The 17,076-nt window shown below is 42.5% G+C and overlaps 1 protein-coding gene across 2 annotated transcripts in view; it reads left to right on the top strand.

Moving 5' to 3' along the window:
• The window catches only part of FBXW2 (F-box and WD repeat domain containing 2), a 31,623-nt gene extending 16,269 nt beyond the window's left edge, over positions 1 to 15,354 (top strand). For both annotated transcript variants that reach the window (XM_081067467.1, XM_081067466.1), the window contains exons 4-8: positions 261 to 455; positions 2,595 to 2,728; positions 5,165 to 5,251; positions 5,892 to 6,061; positions 10,490 to 15,354. In XM_081067467.1, the coding sequence (XP_080923593.1) occupies positions 261 to 455; positions 2,595 to 2,728; positions 5,165 to 5,251; positions 5,892 to 6,061; positions 10,490 to 10,778 (875 nt within the window). In that variant the 3' untranslated portion in view covers positions 10,779 to 15,354. The remainder of the gene's footprint in view (positions 1 to 260; positions 456 to 2,594; positions 2,729 to 5,164; positions 5,252 to 5,891; positions 6,062 to 10,489) is intronic.
• The last annotated feature ends 1,722 nt before the right edge of the window (positions 15,355 to 17,076 follow it).

Genomic DNA, 17,076 nt, shown 5'->3' with positions numbered 1-17,076 from the left:
ATACTCCTCTATAACCTGGAAACTTAAGGGAAAAGGACTAAACCAAAAGGCCCACGTTTAGTCCCCGTGCTGTTAACACCATTTTGGTGACTCTGAGCCAGAGTGTTACCCTCTCCGTGCTTTGGTTTTCTCGGCTGTAAAGTGGGCGTGCTGGAGGAGGTGACCATTAAGGTTCTTCTTTAAGAATACCATGGTTTGGGGATTGATTTTCCTTTTTCGATGTTTGCTTTCTTACTCATCGGTCTGTTTTTCCCTTGAAGGGTCAGATGACTTGTCTGCAAAGCTGTGGGATGTGAGCACAGGACAGTGCGTGTATGGCATCCAGACCCACACTTGTGCAGCAGTGAAGTTTGATGAGCAGAAGCTTGTGACGGGCTCCTTCGACAACACTGTGGCCTGCTGGGAATGGAGTTCTGGAGCCAGGACCCAGCACTTCCGGGGGCACACGGGGGCGGGTGGGTTGCCCTTTTTCAAGGGTTTCTGTTGTTCTTGAACCTCATTCCTTAAAGCCAGGAGCCAAGAGTGCGATCCCTTTTTTGTTTTGTTTTGAAGTTTTGTTTTTGTTTTGAAGAGGGGAGAAGTTGCCTTTCTCCCCTCTTCTTTCTCAGTCATGACAGTTAATCCCTTTATTCAAGTTATTCTTATTTGGAATTTCCCCCTAATTTTACTTTTCCTTGGCCTATTTAAAAACTTCTGTATACTCAGGCTGAGAGGGGGCAGTTCTTCTCTATTTCATTTGTATCCTGTTGAACAGTCAGTCCCCTTTGCTTTTATCAGATTTCATAGCCCCAAATTGAGTAAGGCCTACACTTGTAAATTCAGTCTACTTGATTTGTAGAATTAGGGCTGAGATCCTTTGGAGTGATTGTCATCCCCAGATTGTGTGATCTACAGATACTACATTGAATTGAAACTTGCTTGACAATTGGTAACAAGCCACTGCCTAGAGATAAAATGAAAGACACAGACACCTGAGTATTTCCTAATAATTTTACAGCAGCCTTCGTTTGCAAAAACTGGTCATTCGATTATAGCCCCTGAGATCTGAGCTTCTCCCTCTGTGCATTGCCTTTTGGAATTGTGGGCAGAAATCACATTGAGCTATTTGCCAGCCTCTTGTGCAGTCGCTCCCTTCTTTCTTTTCTCCATGTACCCACTGCGTTAGCCCCCCAGAGTCACAGTGTAGGCTCTTAAGCATCACATTTAGGAGTGGCCTTCCTGGACTCCCTCAACAGGTCGAGTCCCTCTGCTGTAGGTTTCCCAGTAATCTGCATTTTGGTCATAACACTCATTGTACAAGTAAGTATGACAGTCTTGATTTCCCCACCAGGCTGTAAGCTCCCAAAGGACGGGTCCTGCCTGTCTTCTTCACCCTTAGAGCCTAAGTTCCTTGCAGCCTACCTGGTACTCAGTAATTCTTTGAAGTAAACCTAGCTGTTTTATTGCTAAAAGCATTTTCCCCCCATTTTGTTTGTCATCCTATACATTTTCCCTCAGCCTGCTATCTGCTACCACTTGTTTGCTGTAGAAATTACTATTTGAAGACATGTGATTTGCCATGGAACTTACTTACATATTAAACTGAGTATACTGTTTCACAGTGTCAAGGTATACATTGGTTTCCAGGTGATATCATACCTGATCGACTTTGAGAGCTCTGCTCTAAAAAGTTTCCTCCTTGCTGTTCCCTGGGCATTGCTGTGGCTTTTCCTAACTCCATGCCTTTGCTGTTACCTCTACCTGCAGTATTCTTTCTTTTCTTGATAAACTCTACTCATCCTTCAGGGCCCATCTCCAATATCGCCTCTTCCCTGAAGTCCTCCCTGATACCCCTGGGCAGAGTTAGTCATTCTCCTTGGTGTTTCCCTAGCAAGAGGTAAACATTTATTTATTTTTTTGGACTTCCTTCTCCACCCCTCACTTAGACTGAGTTCCTTAAAGAAAAGACCAGTGTCTTCATCTCTGGGTCCCCATTGTTCCTTTAGAGTTTGGCAGGCATTTAAAAACAAATATTTGAGTACTTGCTATATACTCAGGCACTGTTTGGATGCTGAGAGTACAGCAGTAAAGAGACAGTTTTGAGAGAATGGCTTAGCCTGACCTTTGAGATACTTGTTTGTGTTTTGTTTTTCTCATTATACTGGCTTTTCTTGAGAATGAGTATTGTACAGTGTTGTTTTGTTTTGCAGCTTATATTCTTGGTATTCTGTCTTGCTGCAATAAACAGTGCAAGTCTGACTTGGGCCACCTATGTTCTGTTTTCCCTGCATAAGTTAAGTTTTGTGTAGGATCAGGGGCAGTCCTGAGAAGAAATGCCACTGTTTCCAACACTGGGTTTGCCTCTCACTTTGAAGCTAGCACACGTGTGATTCCAGGGACTTTGCACCTTTAGAATTATAAGAATAATAGTAAGCATTTTGACAGGGATATATTTTTTTCTCATAAAATTGCTGGTTGGGTAGCACCATTCTTATTGTAACTCTGGTTGAGAAATGGTAAAATTGGGCAGCAAGGGAGAATAAACGCTACTGAACTGTATTATAAAAGATCCTCAGACGGGCATGTTGTAACTTCGTGTATGTTACATGTGTTAGTGTTTAGTGTGGACTACAATGATGAACTGGATATCTTGGTGAGTGGCTCTGCAGACTTCACCGTGAAAGTATGGGCTTTATCTGCTGGGACGTGCCTGAACACACTCACCGGGCACACAGAGTGGGTCACAAAGGTAGGAAGAAATCTGAACGTCACGCTTTGTGGGGGGAGGTGGAGGATGGTAGATGCTGCCTTCCAAGTGGAGGCTGAGTCATGAGATGGAACAGACGCAACCACAAAGCACGATGGCGTGCAGCCGTGACTGCACGTAAGAGACACTTCGTCAAGGTGGGCGACTCCTGGACATGGAAAATGCCCACAGTGTGGTACAGTCTGGGGGTAGATAGCAGAGGGGGCAAATAAAACAGGTCACATACAAAAACAAAACCAAACTGTAGAATATGATATCAATTTCTGAATGTGCTTATGCACCAGAATGTTGAAGATGATTCTTTCTTGGGGGACTATGGGTGCTTTTTGTCCCTTTAGGATAAGTGTTGTTGTTTTTTTAATTAGAAAAGCAGTTTTCATTTTGAAAAAAAAAAAATAGTTGTAAGAAGCAGAACAAAGAAACTTGTATAGGATCTTTAAAATAATACTGTGATGTTTTCTAGTTTTCAAAAAAAGTTTGCTCTGAATATGAAATGCGGTATGAGTGATGGAAATGCCACACAGAAACACTTTAACTTACCATGCCATTCTGTGAGGGGCTAAGGCTACAGGAGTGAGCCAATCAGACACGAATGTTAGTCTAATAGGAGCAATAGTTATTAAGCAGTAACTTTTTGGATAAAAATAAAATTACAAATTAAGTGCTGTGAAGGAAAAATGCAGTTTTCTATGAGAAAGTCTAGGAAGGTATCTTATTTGTTCAGGGAAAGCTTTTTGAGAAGGGACAAAATGTGAAGAATAAATTGGAGGTAGTGGTGTAAAGAGTAGTGGAGGGTTTCAGATGGTGCCCCTTATGCACAGGCTCTGGGGTAGGACAGAACCTGGACATTTGATGACCTGGAAGGCTGCTGGAGCTGTGTTGTGAGGGAAGGCGTGGGGGAGGTAACCGTCATGTATGCCTCACCTGGTCATATTAAGGATTTTGGATATCCTAAGTGTAGTAGGAAGCCAAGGGCGAGTTTTGTGCAAGAGTCTGGGGTGATTTATGTTTTAAGAAAATAACTGCTGAGTGAAAAATGGGTTCGACTGGGGCACAAGTGGACACAGGGTGACCATGTAGGCTTTTGCAGTAGTTTAAGCAGCAGATAACCCATGGCTTGGACTTGGGTGGCAATAAAGAAAGAGAAAGGCACACATGAAGGGTATGTCTTCAGGATAAAGCTAGATGAACTTACTGACTCATGGGGAACAGAAGAAAGAATCAGAGATGACTAGTGGGTTTTAGATTGGGGGGATGATTGTATCTCTGCCGTAGGTGGGGCTAAAAGGAGAACAATTTGTGACAAGATCAGTAATACCACTAAACTGTACATTTAAAACTGGTTAAGGTAGTAGGTTTTATGTTATGCATATTTTACCTCAGTGAACAAATGGGGAATAAAATATTTCTACATTGGGCACTTTGAGTATTTAAATACAAAAGTTATGTCAGACAGTTTGGTGTTGTGTTAAAAACAGTGGACTTGGGGCCGGACCCTGACTGTGATGTCGTAAAGTTACTCTGCCTCAGTTTCATCATCTGCTAAATGTTCCTGCGAATATTAAATGAAATGATGGGACAGCACTCACAGGGTGTCTGGTACTTCACGGTCTGTCAGTTTCAGTTGAATCTGCAACCCAGGCTTCTGAATCAGCCTGACTCCCCACTCTCTTTGTGCTGATTTATTACAAAAATAACTAGAACCTAGTATTTGTAGATTACCCCAAGTGCTAATGGAATGTTGCTTTTATTACATTATTATTATTTACATTGTTTTATTTCATTTTGATTACAGTTATGTGAGATGATAAGTGCTTCATCCCTATTTTAAAGATGAGGAAACTGAGAAACAGAGGTTCAGTGGTCTTTCCAAAGGTCACAAAGTCAATATATGGCAGATTCTGGTCCTAAGTCCAGTGCTTTTTCTTTTTTCTTTTCTTTTTTTTTTTGAGAGCCCACTGGCCCATGTGGGAATCGAACCGGCAGCCTTCGGAGTTAGGAGCATGGAGCTCTAACCGCCTGAGCCACTAGGCCGGCCCTGCTTTTTCTTTTATAATGCAAATTCTTATAAAAACACAGATCATTTGTATGTACTTCTATGTCTGTGAGCTTTTTCTTTCACATTTTCTATAAAGTAACATTTCATAATTTTAAAAATCAGTCCTAATGTTTGCTTTCAGACTAAAACTAAGGTTAAGTGTTGCCAACTTTAAATACTTTCAGATCCTGCTGATAATTTAGACTCTGGGTGTAATAAAACTTGGCAGAGGTCAGCTTGGTCATAGAGTTAAGAACTCAGCTAATGTAGCACCCCGTGTCATAGCAAGCTCTTTTTCATATTTGAGGTATTTTTAAAAAAAGCAATGTAGAAGTAGCATTAAAAGGATCTTTCTGTAACATAGATATTGATATTTCTAGGTGGTTTTGCAGAAGTGCAAAGTCAAGTCTCTCTTGCACAGTCCCGGAGACTATATCCTCTTAAGTGCGGACAAATATGAAATCAAGGTACGGTTTTTATTTTTATTTTTTCCTCTATTATTTTGCCTCATCAAAGAAAAACTGGCAAATATAAGAAAATCAAAATCACGTGGCAAAGAGGGACTGCTAATAGGGCAGCAGGAATCTTAGTCCAAGCCATCTTAAACCCATTGGAAAGAGAATTATTCTTTATCTCTGTGTTCTAGGCAGTTTCTAACCCTGATTTTTAAATGAAGAGAAGAAAATCCACAGAAAATGATCTTCAGCACATTCTGTTTTCTTAAGACACCTATCTTCTACACTCCTCAATTCTTAAATCCAAACTATGAAAACATAAACATTTCTTTGTCTAATAATTTTAAAAATCTGCAAAACCTTTACAGAGCACTCTTACGTAGATTCTTAGTGCAAATTTTAAACTATTCCATGTGGTAGGCATTATTATCTTCATTGTGGGACTGAGATTCAGAGAGGTTGTGTTTTCCACAAGATAACACAGCACATGCATGCAGAATTAGAGTTTGAACCCATGCCTCTTAACCGTAAAACCTGTGGTCTTTCCAGTTTACTTCACTTTGTATCTGAATTCAGCAAACAAAAACTACTTTAAGGACAAGCTTTTTTGTGGTGATGTAACCTCTCATTCCTAATTTTCTTTTATCTGTAGATTTGGCCAATTGGGAGAGAAATCAACTGCAAGTGCTTGAAGACATTGTCAGTCTCTGAGGATAGAAGTATCTGCCTGCAGCCAAGACTTCATTTTGATGGCAAATACATCGTCTGTAGTTCAGCACTGGGCCTCTACCAATGGGACTTTGCCAGTTATGATATTCTCAGGTAGTGTTTCCTTGGAACTTTACCTTTGACAATGAGTTGCTTCCTTTCCTATCCTCACCTTCTTTTCCCTCCCCTCCCCTCCTCCTCTCCCCTCCTCCCTCCCCCCTCCCCGCCCTTCCCCTCCTCTCCCTTCCCTTCCCTTCCCCTCTCTCTCTCTCTCTCTCTCTCTCTTTCTGTTGCAGTTTACTTATAAAGACAAGACTAAATATTTGGTAAACCAGTCAATAACTTGCTTTCGGGAAATGTTTACATCAGTTATAAAGAGGGTTATGTACTGAAAACCTCCCACATAAAAATGTTTTAGAGGCTACTAGTAGTTAGAAAGAGTTATATGCTTGAACCTAGCAGATCGGGGATCTAATTCCTTCCCTTACTCTGAGTCACTTCCCCTTTCAGAATTTAACATGGTTTTCTGGAAAAATGAGGAGCTTGGATGAAAAGAGCTTTCAGATCTCCTCTAGTTCTAATATTTTAAGTTCTATTTCTTAGTCAGTTGAAATTTTGCATTGAGGCATCGAGTAGTCTTCTGTTGACTAGTAGAAAGACAGAGGTATTTAAAGAAAAATAGGCTTGCAGGGTTTCTCTCTGGAGAAATAAACAAGAAAAAGTCCATTCGTGGACAAATAATTTTGTGATTCACTGCATACTGTAGACCCCTCTTATAGATTGACAGTATGTGTTAGCACATTGGAGGCTGATGGAATCCAGAACCATAAGGTGATTAAGAGAACTGACTTTGGTGATAAACAAACCTTAGTTTAAGACCTAGTGCCATCTCTTACGAGCTGTGTGGTATTATGTAAGTTTCTTAACCTCTCTGTGCCTGTTTTCTCACCTGTAAAGTGAAGATTAAATGAAATGCCTGTTAATGAGGACCTAGCACAGGACCTGGCAGCTCTTTATTACTAATACCTCTGAGAAGCGCTACATAAAGAAACCTGTTCGAATTTGTTCAGCCTACTGTACCTCACACTTACTGTGCGCAAAGCTCTTTTTTTGAGGAACACAGAATTAGTGTGTTCCACGGCATGTTCAAGAAACGCTGACTTGGGCGTTCCAGAAAATTGAACGTTCTCTTCCCTGGTTTTATGCATGACTGTTAGAGGTCCTCCTGTGTGGGATCTGTTCATACTAGCCTACAGGACTTGGGTGAACCCTGTCTCTCTGCTCATAAAGTTACAACCCCACTTGTGTCTCCGTGGAGTCAGACCTACCTTTGTAACCAGTTAGGTTTCCAAGCTATCTAGGCTGTCAGAAAAAAGACCAGAACAGATTCTGGAAAGCAATAGTCTAAGCTCTTCATCTTATAGATGGGGAAATGGAAGCTGAGAGCGGGTAGGGGCCTTACCCACCATCCCACAGCTCACTTTAGTCCAGCATGCACCCCACCCACCTATCCGTCCGTCCGTCCGTCTGTCCGTCCATCCATCCATGGCTGGATCATACAGCAAGGATATGCTTAAGGTACCAGCAAGCCAGAGAGAAGGAACTTTTGAAAGCACTTGATATTTTGCAAAGAAAAACATCCAAGTAGTCACCATGGGAAATCAGATATTTTACAGTTTAGTACTGTTTTTGTTTTGAATTAAAATTTGGGAGGGAGGGAGGGGTACAAAGACAAGGCAGAATAGAGGTTTCCTAATCTTTTTAATGGTTAGAGTCTCTAAAGGTTTTAATTTGATCCTGCATCTACCTTTCTCAGGCATGCTTCTTACTCAGAATATAGAGTCCAGAGAGTCCAGTGTCCCAGACGAAAGTTCTGTTAGTTTTGAGTATTTGGGTCTACAAGCTTTAAGCAATACACCTACAAGATTGTTGGCTGCTAGGAAGGTCTAGGTTCAGATTTTTCTTTGAAAAGGAGCTGATTTATCCCAAACACAAATAAACCAACTTCTTTTGAAATCTTAGTACAAAGTTGCTAGGACTAGGTAGGGCTACTTGAGTTTTGAAGCTAATTGAAAAGAAGCAAAGTTCAAGTGGTCGTGTGTTGCTCAATACATCTAAGATATAATGCAATCTCTTGAGCTAGGTTATCTCAATATAGCAGGCAGGCTTATGTAGGGTCAACGGCCCAGACTGCAGTGCAGGGATGTCTTTTACAATTCTAAAGGAACCAAAAGGGGCTGTGATCCTGTCAAAATCTGTATTCTATCCTGCAACATATATGTGCTTCAGTCTTTGGAGTCAGCTCATCTTTACCAAGCTGAAGTCCTGTCCCCTAACCACCCAGTTCTAAGTTTCTGGTTATTTCCTGCTTTGCACTGACGATGTGGGGCATACTAGACTTCATTGCTGTTTTCCCCAGTTTCCTTCAGATCTCTTCTGTAGGGATTTTTATTTGCCCATGTTCATTGCACCACGGCTCTGTTCATTAGCAGATACTTACGGATCAGCTACCTGTATTTTAGGCATTGTGAGGCACCCTGGGAACCAGCAGGAATACTTAGAACACTGGTGGAAATCACTAGCCAGCAGGAGGGAAAACTGACATTAAATAGCAAATCACATGTAGGTCTTTTAAATGGTTGGGATAAATTCAACGTAGTATGGGGTACTTGGAGATCCCACTTAGTTTGAGGAGTAAAGGAAAACTGCTGTGAGGAAGAGGTTGGGGCTGAGCTCTAAAGGTTGAGTATACGCATTAGCTCAGTGCTGGGGATAGATACGCGGTGAGGAGCGAGGAGCATTGCAGACCGAGAGACCGGTCTGTTCAGAGGCCTTGAGACTGAAAGAGCCTGGTGTATCTGAGGAACTGAAAGGCCAGTGTGGATGGAGGTATGGATTCAATAGATAGCCATAGAAAGGTTTAAACGAGGTGATAATAGGATTAGATTTATTCTGAGGTTAACTGATTGAAAGGGGCCAAGAGTGGATGTGTGGGGTCCAATTGACAACTTGGCAGTAGTGCAGGCGAAAGATGATGTTTTGGATCAGAGTTGTGGCAATTCAGACAGTAGTGAATACATTAGAGGAAAATTGAGGAGGTAAAATCAATAGATCTTGGTGGTTGCATTTATGGTCTGAGTCAAGAGGAGAGTTGGGTGGTTGCCATGTTTCCTAGCTTGAGCAGCTGGGTGGATGAGCCATCCAGGAAATGAAGAAGACAAACAGGTTTGGCTAACGAGTTCAGTTTGGGGCAGGCTGAGTGCCGAGGAACAACAGGTTGTCTTTACTACCAAATCCCCTTCCTTCCTAACATCAGACTGAGATGTGCTTCTGTGTAACTCCTTTCCCTGGGACTCTAGGTCCCTCTCCTGGAGCTTGTACTGTCTGGCCTCAAACGTCCTTCACTGTTTTAAGGTGATGGTCACGTATAGTGTCCCTGTCCCTGCCAGTTGTTTTTCTCCCCTCTTCGCTGATGTCCTTCAGCTGTTTCTTGTCCTGGTTACCAGGCCCTGCCATTCAAGTTAACCTCTTGGACATACACTAGTTAGTAGTGTTCTTGTTAAAATATAGGCTAACTGGCCTCTCACGGGCCCCAGACTTATTGTCACAGAGCAGAATTTGTATGTCCCTTGTCTTATATTAGGTTGGTGCAAAAATAATTATGGTTTAAAAGGTTAAAAATAATTGCGAAAACCACAGTTACTTTTGCACCAACCTAATAGCTCTTGGTGCTGCCTCCAAAGAGTTCATCAACTTTGCTCGTCAACCTTTTCCCTCACTAACTGTGTGGACAACAGAGACTTAAGTTTTCTTTTTTCCATTTTTGCTGCTGTTTAGCTAAGCCTCTCCCATTTTGTACCTTTGTCATTGATGTTTTGGGAACTGCCAACCTGAGAAGGTTAAGGCTGTCCTTCCAACTCCCCCAGTTTTCTCTAAAAACTTCTTATAAATCTATTATTAATAAATGCTTCTGAATTATTTGCACAGCTATTAATATTTTCGGCCTCTGCTATTTTAGGGCAGAGCCTGTGTGCTGGCTACCTGCTGATTAGGGTAGCACTTCAGGCTCTTGGTTTTCAGTCTTTGTTCCAGGCTTCAGGGGGGCCCCTAGGCCAGCATTCCAGGATTTGAGGAACAAATCTTTTTACCTGGTGGTAACACTTGAGTCTTATATTCTAGTTCTAACTGGGAACTGACTAGTTGTGAGTCTTTAGCCGAATTATTTACCCTGGCTGGACTTCAGTTTTTACATCCTAGAAATGAGAATATTAAATGAGATATCTGTAAGATCCTTTCCAGCTTGGATGGGCATTTTGTGCTTTCATAAAGGTTTATCACGTCCTGCCTTTCTCCTTACATGCCTGTATTACCATATCATGCTGAAGGCTTCTCCCTCGCCCCGGCCCCCCTTTAAAAGCACACTGAGCTTTTTGTCTTTATATTTTCCTTTTTATCAGAAACTTTGATTTGGAAAGATTACAGTAGCAGAAACAAAAGCAAAGTTGCCTTCTGGTTCACGTTTCCTAACTCTCAACCTTGTAGGGTCATCAAGACTCCTGAGATAGCAAACTTGGCCTTGCTTGGCTTTGGAGACGTCTTCGCCCTGCTGTTTGACAACCGTTACCTGTATATCATGGACCTGCGGACAGAGAGCTTGATTAGCCGCTGGCCCCTGCCAGAGTACAGGAAGTCCAAGAGGGGCTCAAGCTTCCTGGCAGGCGAGGTGTCCTGGCTGAATGGACTGGACGGGCACAATGACACGGGCTTGGTCTTTGCCACCAGCATGCCTGACCACAGTATTCACCTGGTGTTGTGGAAGGAGCACGGCTGATGCCACGAGCCACCGTCATCACTGACTTTGGGGGCCAGGGCTGCAGGTTTTGAGTGCAACCTCTCTGGCAGCCGACTGCATGAACCAAAGTTCTCACCTAACGGTATCATCACGCAGTGCACAATCATTTACCTATGTTTGCCAGGGGGTCAGGGCTTGGGGTGGGGGAGGGCTCGTTTTATGGACACACAACGCAGCATGCTAATGGGGTGCACCATTGACTTCATCTGTATTTAGTTATGTCGGTCGGTATAAGAGGATGCATTTCGGGTCCATCTTTGTTGAATACTGGTTTTAAGTAAAGAAATTTAAGTGGTTCATTAATCTGCTAATTGGTTGCCTATAAAAACACATTGTCTATTAAAGCTTTTTACAATTGCCTTTTTTTCTTTTGAAGTTGAAGCAAAGGTGCTATGATGTTTTATAGCAGCTTGTCTCACGTGAGGTTTAGCTTTTATAACAGCCAGTGTTACTGAGACCACTAAGTCCTGTGACATTCATAAACTCGCCACCAAATATCAGCTCTAAAGAAAATCTGTCTTCCAGTGCAAATCCAATGCTATAAATGAGTTGTCTGTAATGCGTTCTAAACTCCGGTTCTCACAGAGTCCAGGTTGGCTGTGTCTGAGATGTGAGGGAGTTCTGCAGTTTTGGTTTCCGGTCCGGAGCAAGCTGGTCCTCGTCCCTCACAGCCTAGGTGACTGCCCAGAGGTGACATGGTAGATTAGAGCACTGAGGTGGAAGATTGAAGACTGGCTCAGTTACCTAGGAAACCTACAGCCTCAGGCATATCACTTGTCTGGGCCCCATTTTCCTGGCTGGCTAGCTCGTTGTTAAGCTAAGTGATTGCTGAGATGATTCTTTCTGGTCCTGCATCTGCTGAGGTGTACAACAGTTGGTATTTCAGTTTGGTCTGATTCCTGATTCATTGTTTCCTTGGGGTCAGAGATAATACATAAATGAAATCACTGATACAAAGTTGTCACCTAAAGAAATCAAATACACCAAACGGATGGATCAAGGAGAATATAGAAAATATACTCTACCTAGAAAATGTAAATAATTGGTGAGAGAAATGCTGACAGGACTTGTGGTTCTGTAGAGAGGAAAATGCGCTATATTGGAAAGATACCTGACCCTGACTTTTCTTCCTCCTTTGCCTCTAACTTGATGTGTGTTCTCAGGCAAGTTAATTTTCTGTCCCTGGGCCCTCATTTTCTTCATCTTTAAAATGAAGGAATTGCCCTAGATTAGGGTTCATAAACTCAAATGCCCATGGGAGCCATGCAAATAACATAAATGAGTGAAGCCTGCTGGGTAGGATGTGCTGAACCACAGAAAGCTTTATGAGGCCAGTTTACTCAACTCTAAGTGTTAGGCAGAAACGAGCCCGATGTTGGCAGGTGTTCTGATTTCTTAGGAGGAAGTGGAAATCTAGAATTGTATTTGAAATTCCCTGATTTGAAAAATGTTGATAACTAATTGAAGATAATTTAAAATACAGTGGGATAAACAAATCATGTCTCTGGGCTGCCAGCGTGTATTCCTGTAAAGCTAAAGAATGCTGTGATTCAGCAGTGGAAATGTTTTAGCATAACTGGCACAAACAGTAAAGGGAGCAAGAGGTAGGAAAAAGTCAACCATTTCCCATTGTGTTACAGGAGAGTGAGAGGGGCATATGCGTATTTCAGTCGTCGACAGGAAGATGAGCATAAGAACTAGACCCTCAGTGAGAGCCTCTGCCTGGGAATGTGAGTTACTCATTCTTCTTGCTGACTGTAGTATAAAGCATATCCATTTTAGGTGGGAAAAAGCGTTCCTGGCAGAGCTGAGAATGATGTAAAGTGGGACACAGCTCTCCCCGAATCTGCATTAGCCAGAGCCTGACAATGGACCTCTGGCTGCCCTGGAGGTATCATTTTAGAAAATTGATGGTTGGTTTCAAGGACAGGTTTAGTTAATATCCATGTTGAGACTCTAAGGGAATTAGGTAAAAGAACATTATCTTCCTTTGTTCCCCAATCCGTCTCATACTGAGTTTTGTACATGAGCTCTCCTTGTTCCTCCAAGAAATGGAACCAGAATTGCAGCTGGAATCCATTTTGCAGGAGACTTTGGGCAGTGAGTGTACATGACTTTTTCCTTCTTACCCAGCCTGAACAAATAACAGATTACTGATTTAATGACCATCTCTCCTCTCACCGCACTTTGAGACATACCCAGTAGCTTCAAAGAGCAAGTAATTATAATAACAGTCCTTTATGGGAAAGTGTTTTGGAAAACGGCAAGCGTGAAACGTGCACGGTATGTGCCACTTCAGTTTTCAGTGGCACAGTGGTGAGTGCCGGGTTTATCATCAGGGTGGCGCTGAGTGCCGCTGATCTTGACAGCAGTCGTCGAGGCAGGTGGTGGAGTCCTAACCTCAGTTCCTCCTCAGAGGCCTTTTTTCCGCCTGAGCGTTTTATTCAGTTGCTTTATGGATGCTAGATTTAGTCATACTACTGCCAGCTTTTATACAAATGGAAAACTAACTCATCCTTTTTAAAAAATGAAAGTGGGAAGTCGGCGAGAGAAGTGGGTGGGGGAAGCCGTAGTTGCTTAGTCTCGTTTCTCTGAGTGAGAGGCTGTCTTCAGTACGTGCTGACGTCCACCTCATTAGCTGGTGGCAAGAGAATTCCCTCTGTCTCTTCTTCTGTAAATATTCTCACTCCTGAAAAATTCTCGAGTCGTGAGCAGACAGGCTCCATCCTTTACCATGTTGGATTTCTTGAGTGACACTGGTCTGGTGGCAGTAAAGGTTTTCTGTCAGCTCCATAAGAGGTACCGTAACAACCCAGGCTCCAGAACGGGCGCGAGGGTCCAGGAGAGCTGAGTGAGTGTGAGGTTTTCAGCAGACTTTGTTCCCAGTCCAGAGCAAGCTAGTTTCTTCCAGCGCCATTATTTGAAGTAGTTAATGGTACCAAAACTGGCTTCCAGACCTATCAGAGAAATAGACCTCTTCCATGGAGGGCCTTGACCTTAAAGCTCCGCGGAGAGGTTCACTTATTTGGATAGCTTTTCATGAGAGGAAGGTGGGAAACGTTGCTATGAAATTTTAAGGTTTGCACTTCATTTTTCATAATTTAAAAATTACTCTGTTCTAGCCATTGAAAACATTTAGTGTGAAGTGTGAATAAGGATTGTAATTATTCTAGCATTTGCTCTGGGGAGAATGATTACTGCTCTGTATCTCTAAAATATCTTAGGGAGAAAAAAATACTTTTGGAAACAGTATTATTTTAGATGTGAAGAAATTGTTTCTGTTAGGTTAGGCATTTAGACCAAACAGAAGTAGCTAAGGATAGTGGAGTCTGGCTTTACACATTGCTTTGGCCAAACCCAGCCAGCAGCTTGAGGCTGTGATTGTGGGTGTGGGCTTGGGGGCCATGGGGTGAGTTCCCACCATCACTCTTTAGCTTTCCATGCTTCCTCTGGGCCTCTCGCAGGCCTTTCTCTGTAGGGAAGTGTGCAGAATCGGATCACACCCCAGGAGGCAGCCTGGGGCAGGGCACACTGTCACTGTCACCTCTGCCTTTAGGGACACGGAGTTGTCAGGACAGGGGACAAGCCCTTTCGGTCTATCCTGTTGACAAGCCTTCATACCTTGTTATGCTGGCGCTTGCCAAGATTTCTAAGACAACCAAAGCACTGCTAAGAATTATTCAGTTCCCAGATGGACTGTCTGATGAGAAGAAGAGGTCAGCATTCTTGACAGATTGCCCACTCGCCATCTTTAGCGTGTCTGATCAGAGGTTCCCCATGCCTCCTCTAGGAAAGGGAAGTTCTTTCAGGATAAATCCTTACGTGGATTACTGGATAGTCGTTGTACCCCTTCCATCAGCCGAATCAGGCCCAATGATGGTGCTCAGTGCAAAAAGGTGTTTTGCTGTGAAGCTGTTTCAGTGTTTCCAGTTTTCCCTAGAATGGTTTAGTTGGTTACAGTTAGTGCTACAATCCTGATGGGGTAAACCCACTTAATTATGGTTTAAAGAAGCCAGCTACTTCTCCTCTTCATGAATGTATTCAAATATAAAAAAATGTGTTTTGCGTATTTAAGCCTGGCAAATGATTAATTCAGATGATAAAAACTCACATAGTGAACAGACATATTTTAGTAATTTAGACCGAGTACTCTTGATGAGAATGCTCAGGTTGAAAAAGGCTGGTCTCACCAATCCAACATCTATAGCAATGTGGTCGAATTCATCAACTCATGTTTTTCACTAATTTGATGTGTGCTGTGACCTAGGGGGAGTGAGGTGATGTTTATATTTGAACTGTCTGTGGGGCGTGGGGAGAAGGGATTGCTTAAGCAAATAGTGGAATGATTGTGGGGCAAGATGTCTCCGAAAGATGAGACGTTTTTCTGCATTATAAGAAGCTGTCTTTTACCCATGAGTGATCATGCTATCTATAAATAATTGATATCTATCTATACATTAAAGCAGGTTCCTTTGATTAGGCAACATTTGGTTAGCCACGCCGAAGTTACTGTTTGTACTTGAAAGTAATAAAGCCGCATTTCCTTAAAAATACATTCTGTAGTCAAGACTATTTTCTTGCTTTTTTTTTATCCCCAGCCAGTTCAGAGGGGACTTTTCAAACATGACTGTGTTTTAGAATGTGTTTTTAGAAAATAGAACTGCCCCTCATGTGATCTAAAGTGGCTCTGTTCTTTTTCTGCATGTACTAGAATGTAAGCCCAACAATAACGATTTTTGAATGAGATTCAAGAGGAAAACAATACATTTAAAAGTAAAATGCAAGGAAGGAATTTGGGCGACTTTCACGAATAGATAGATTCAAATGGGGAAACAAGTACCGTTACGCAGGTCAAGACCTTGGACTCGGTTTCCTCTCTACTCAGCACAGGCCTTACTTGGTTCATTCTTCTCAATTGAAGTTTGTAGGACTCCTTGTCATCCTGTACCTTTGATCCCCAGCAGCCTTTACAGGGCAGGTTGTCATTCCTCCTTTACAGATGAGAAAGCCAAGGCTGGGAAAACTGGCTCCTTGCTTAGAGGAGTAATAAGTGGTGAGGCTGAGGCTGGGGCTCTGATTTTTAGCCTTCACGGTCCTGGATTTTTCCTGCCTGTCCTTGTTTCCCTTCCCATCTCTTTCAAGTCTCTTCATACCAGGACTTCTACCTACCTTCCCCGTTCACCACTTGTGAGCACCTTTCGAGCCGTCTTATGCTCTGCTTCCAAGGCTTCTCCCTAATTCTTTGAGCACGTGTATCCTCCGTTCAAACAACCTTGATGACTCCCTATTATCAGCAGGAGGTGTCTAGATTTATTAACCTAACATAGACAAGCCCCAACTCATCTCTCCAAACAGTTATTGCTCTTTTTCTTCCTTCGCACTTGGGCTCTTTCCCTGTCCTCATAGGAAAGCCCTCCCTGTGCCTTTCCATCTGTCCCAGGGCCAGCGTGTAGGACCCACTGACCTCCCACTATCTTTAAAGCCTCTGCTGACTACCGCCCCCCACTCACCTGACTCAGTGTTTCGGTCCAGGGTAGTTAGTTGTGCAATATATTTGGCAGTTCATCATGTAGTACCTTTTGTAGTTGGCAAACCATTAACTTCCACCCTTGTTGCATAAATTTTTCACAAGCTGGGTGACTACTTTGTCTCCCCAGCAATATTGTAAAACTGAGTCCTTACATGATGGCCAATAAGTTCTTGAGAAGATACTTTAATAAATTCCATGGATTATCTTAGAGGATATATGTTACGGAGGAAAAAGAACTTTGAGGATAACGGAGCATTGAGGCAAAATGAAAGACCAATTAGACACAGCTCTTCCCCTCTTAGACTTCCTTGTTCAGCCATGTCCTACGAATTCTAAAGTGTCCTGAGCACATTGGGACAGAATGTGTGATGATCGCTCTGGGATTAGACATGGTTAGTTCTTGCCAGTGGAATGGAATGTTCCCGTCCTTTGCATTTTAACCACATGTCTGTTCTCTTTGTGGTAAAGATAATCTGACAATAATACCAACTGATGGAGAAAATTACCCAGAGCTCCTTTATCATAGTGATTGTTAATATTCACTATATTAATATTCTAATCCTTAGGCACACGTGTGTAGATTTATGCGATGCAATTCCTCGTTCTGTATGGTGCTGTCCGAAATGTGCTTTAAGTCTTTGTAATTACCACTGTACTCTGTAATATTCCTTTTTACTATAATTTGCTAAACCATTCCTGTTTTGGTGGATAATTAGGTAGTTTCCAGTTTTGCTTTTTAGATAATGC

Source organism: Rhinolophus hipposideros (genome assembly GCF_964194185.1).
Source record: "Rhinolophus hipposideros genome assembly, chromosome: 11".
NCBI classification, from domain to species: Eukaryota; Metazoa; Chordata; class Mammalia; order Chiroptera; family Rhinolophidae; genus Rhinolophus; species Rhinolophus hipposideros.
This window is presented reverse-complemented; position numbering and strand designations above follow the sequence as displayed.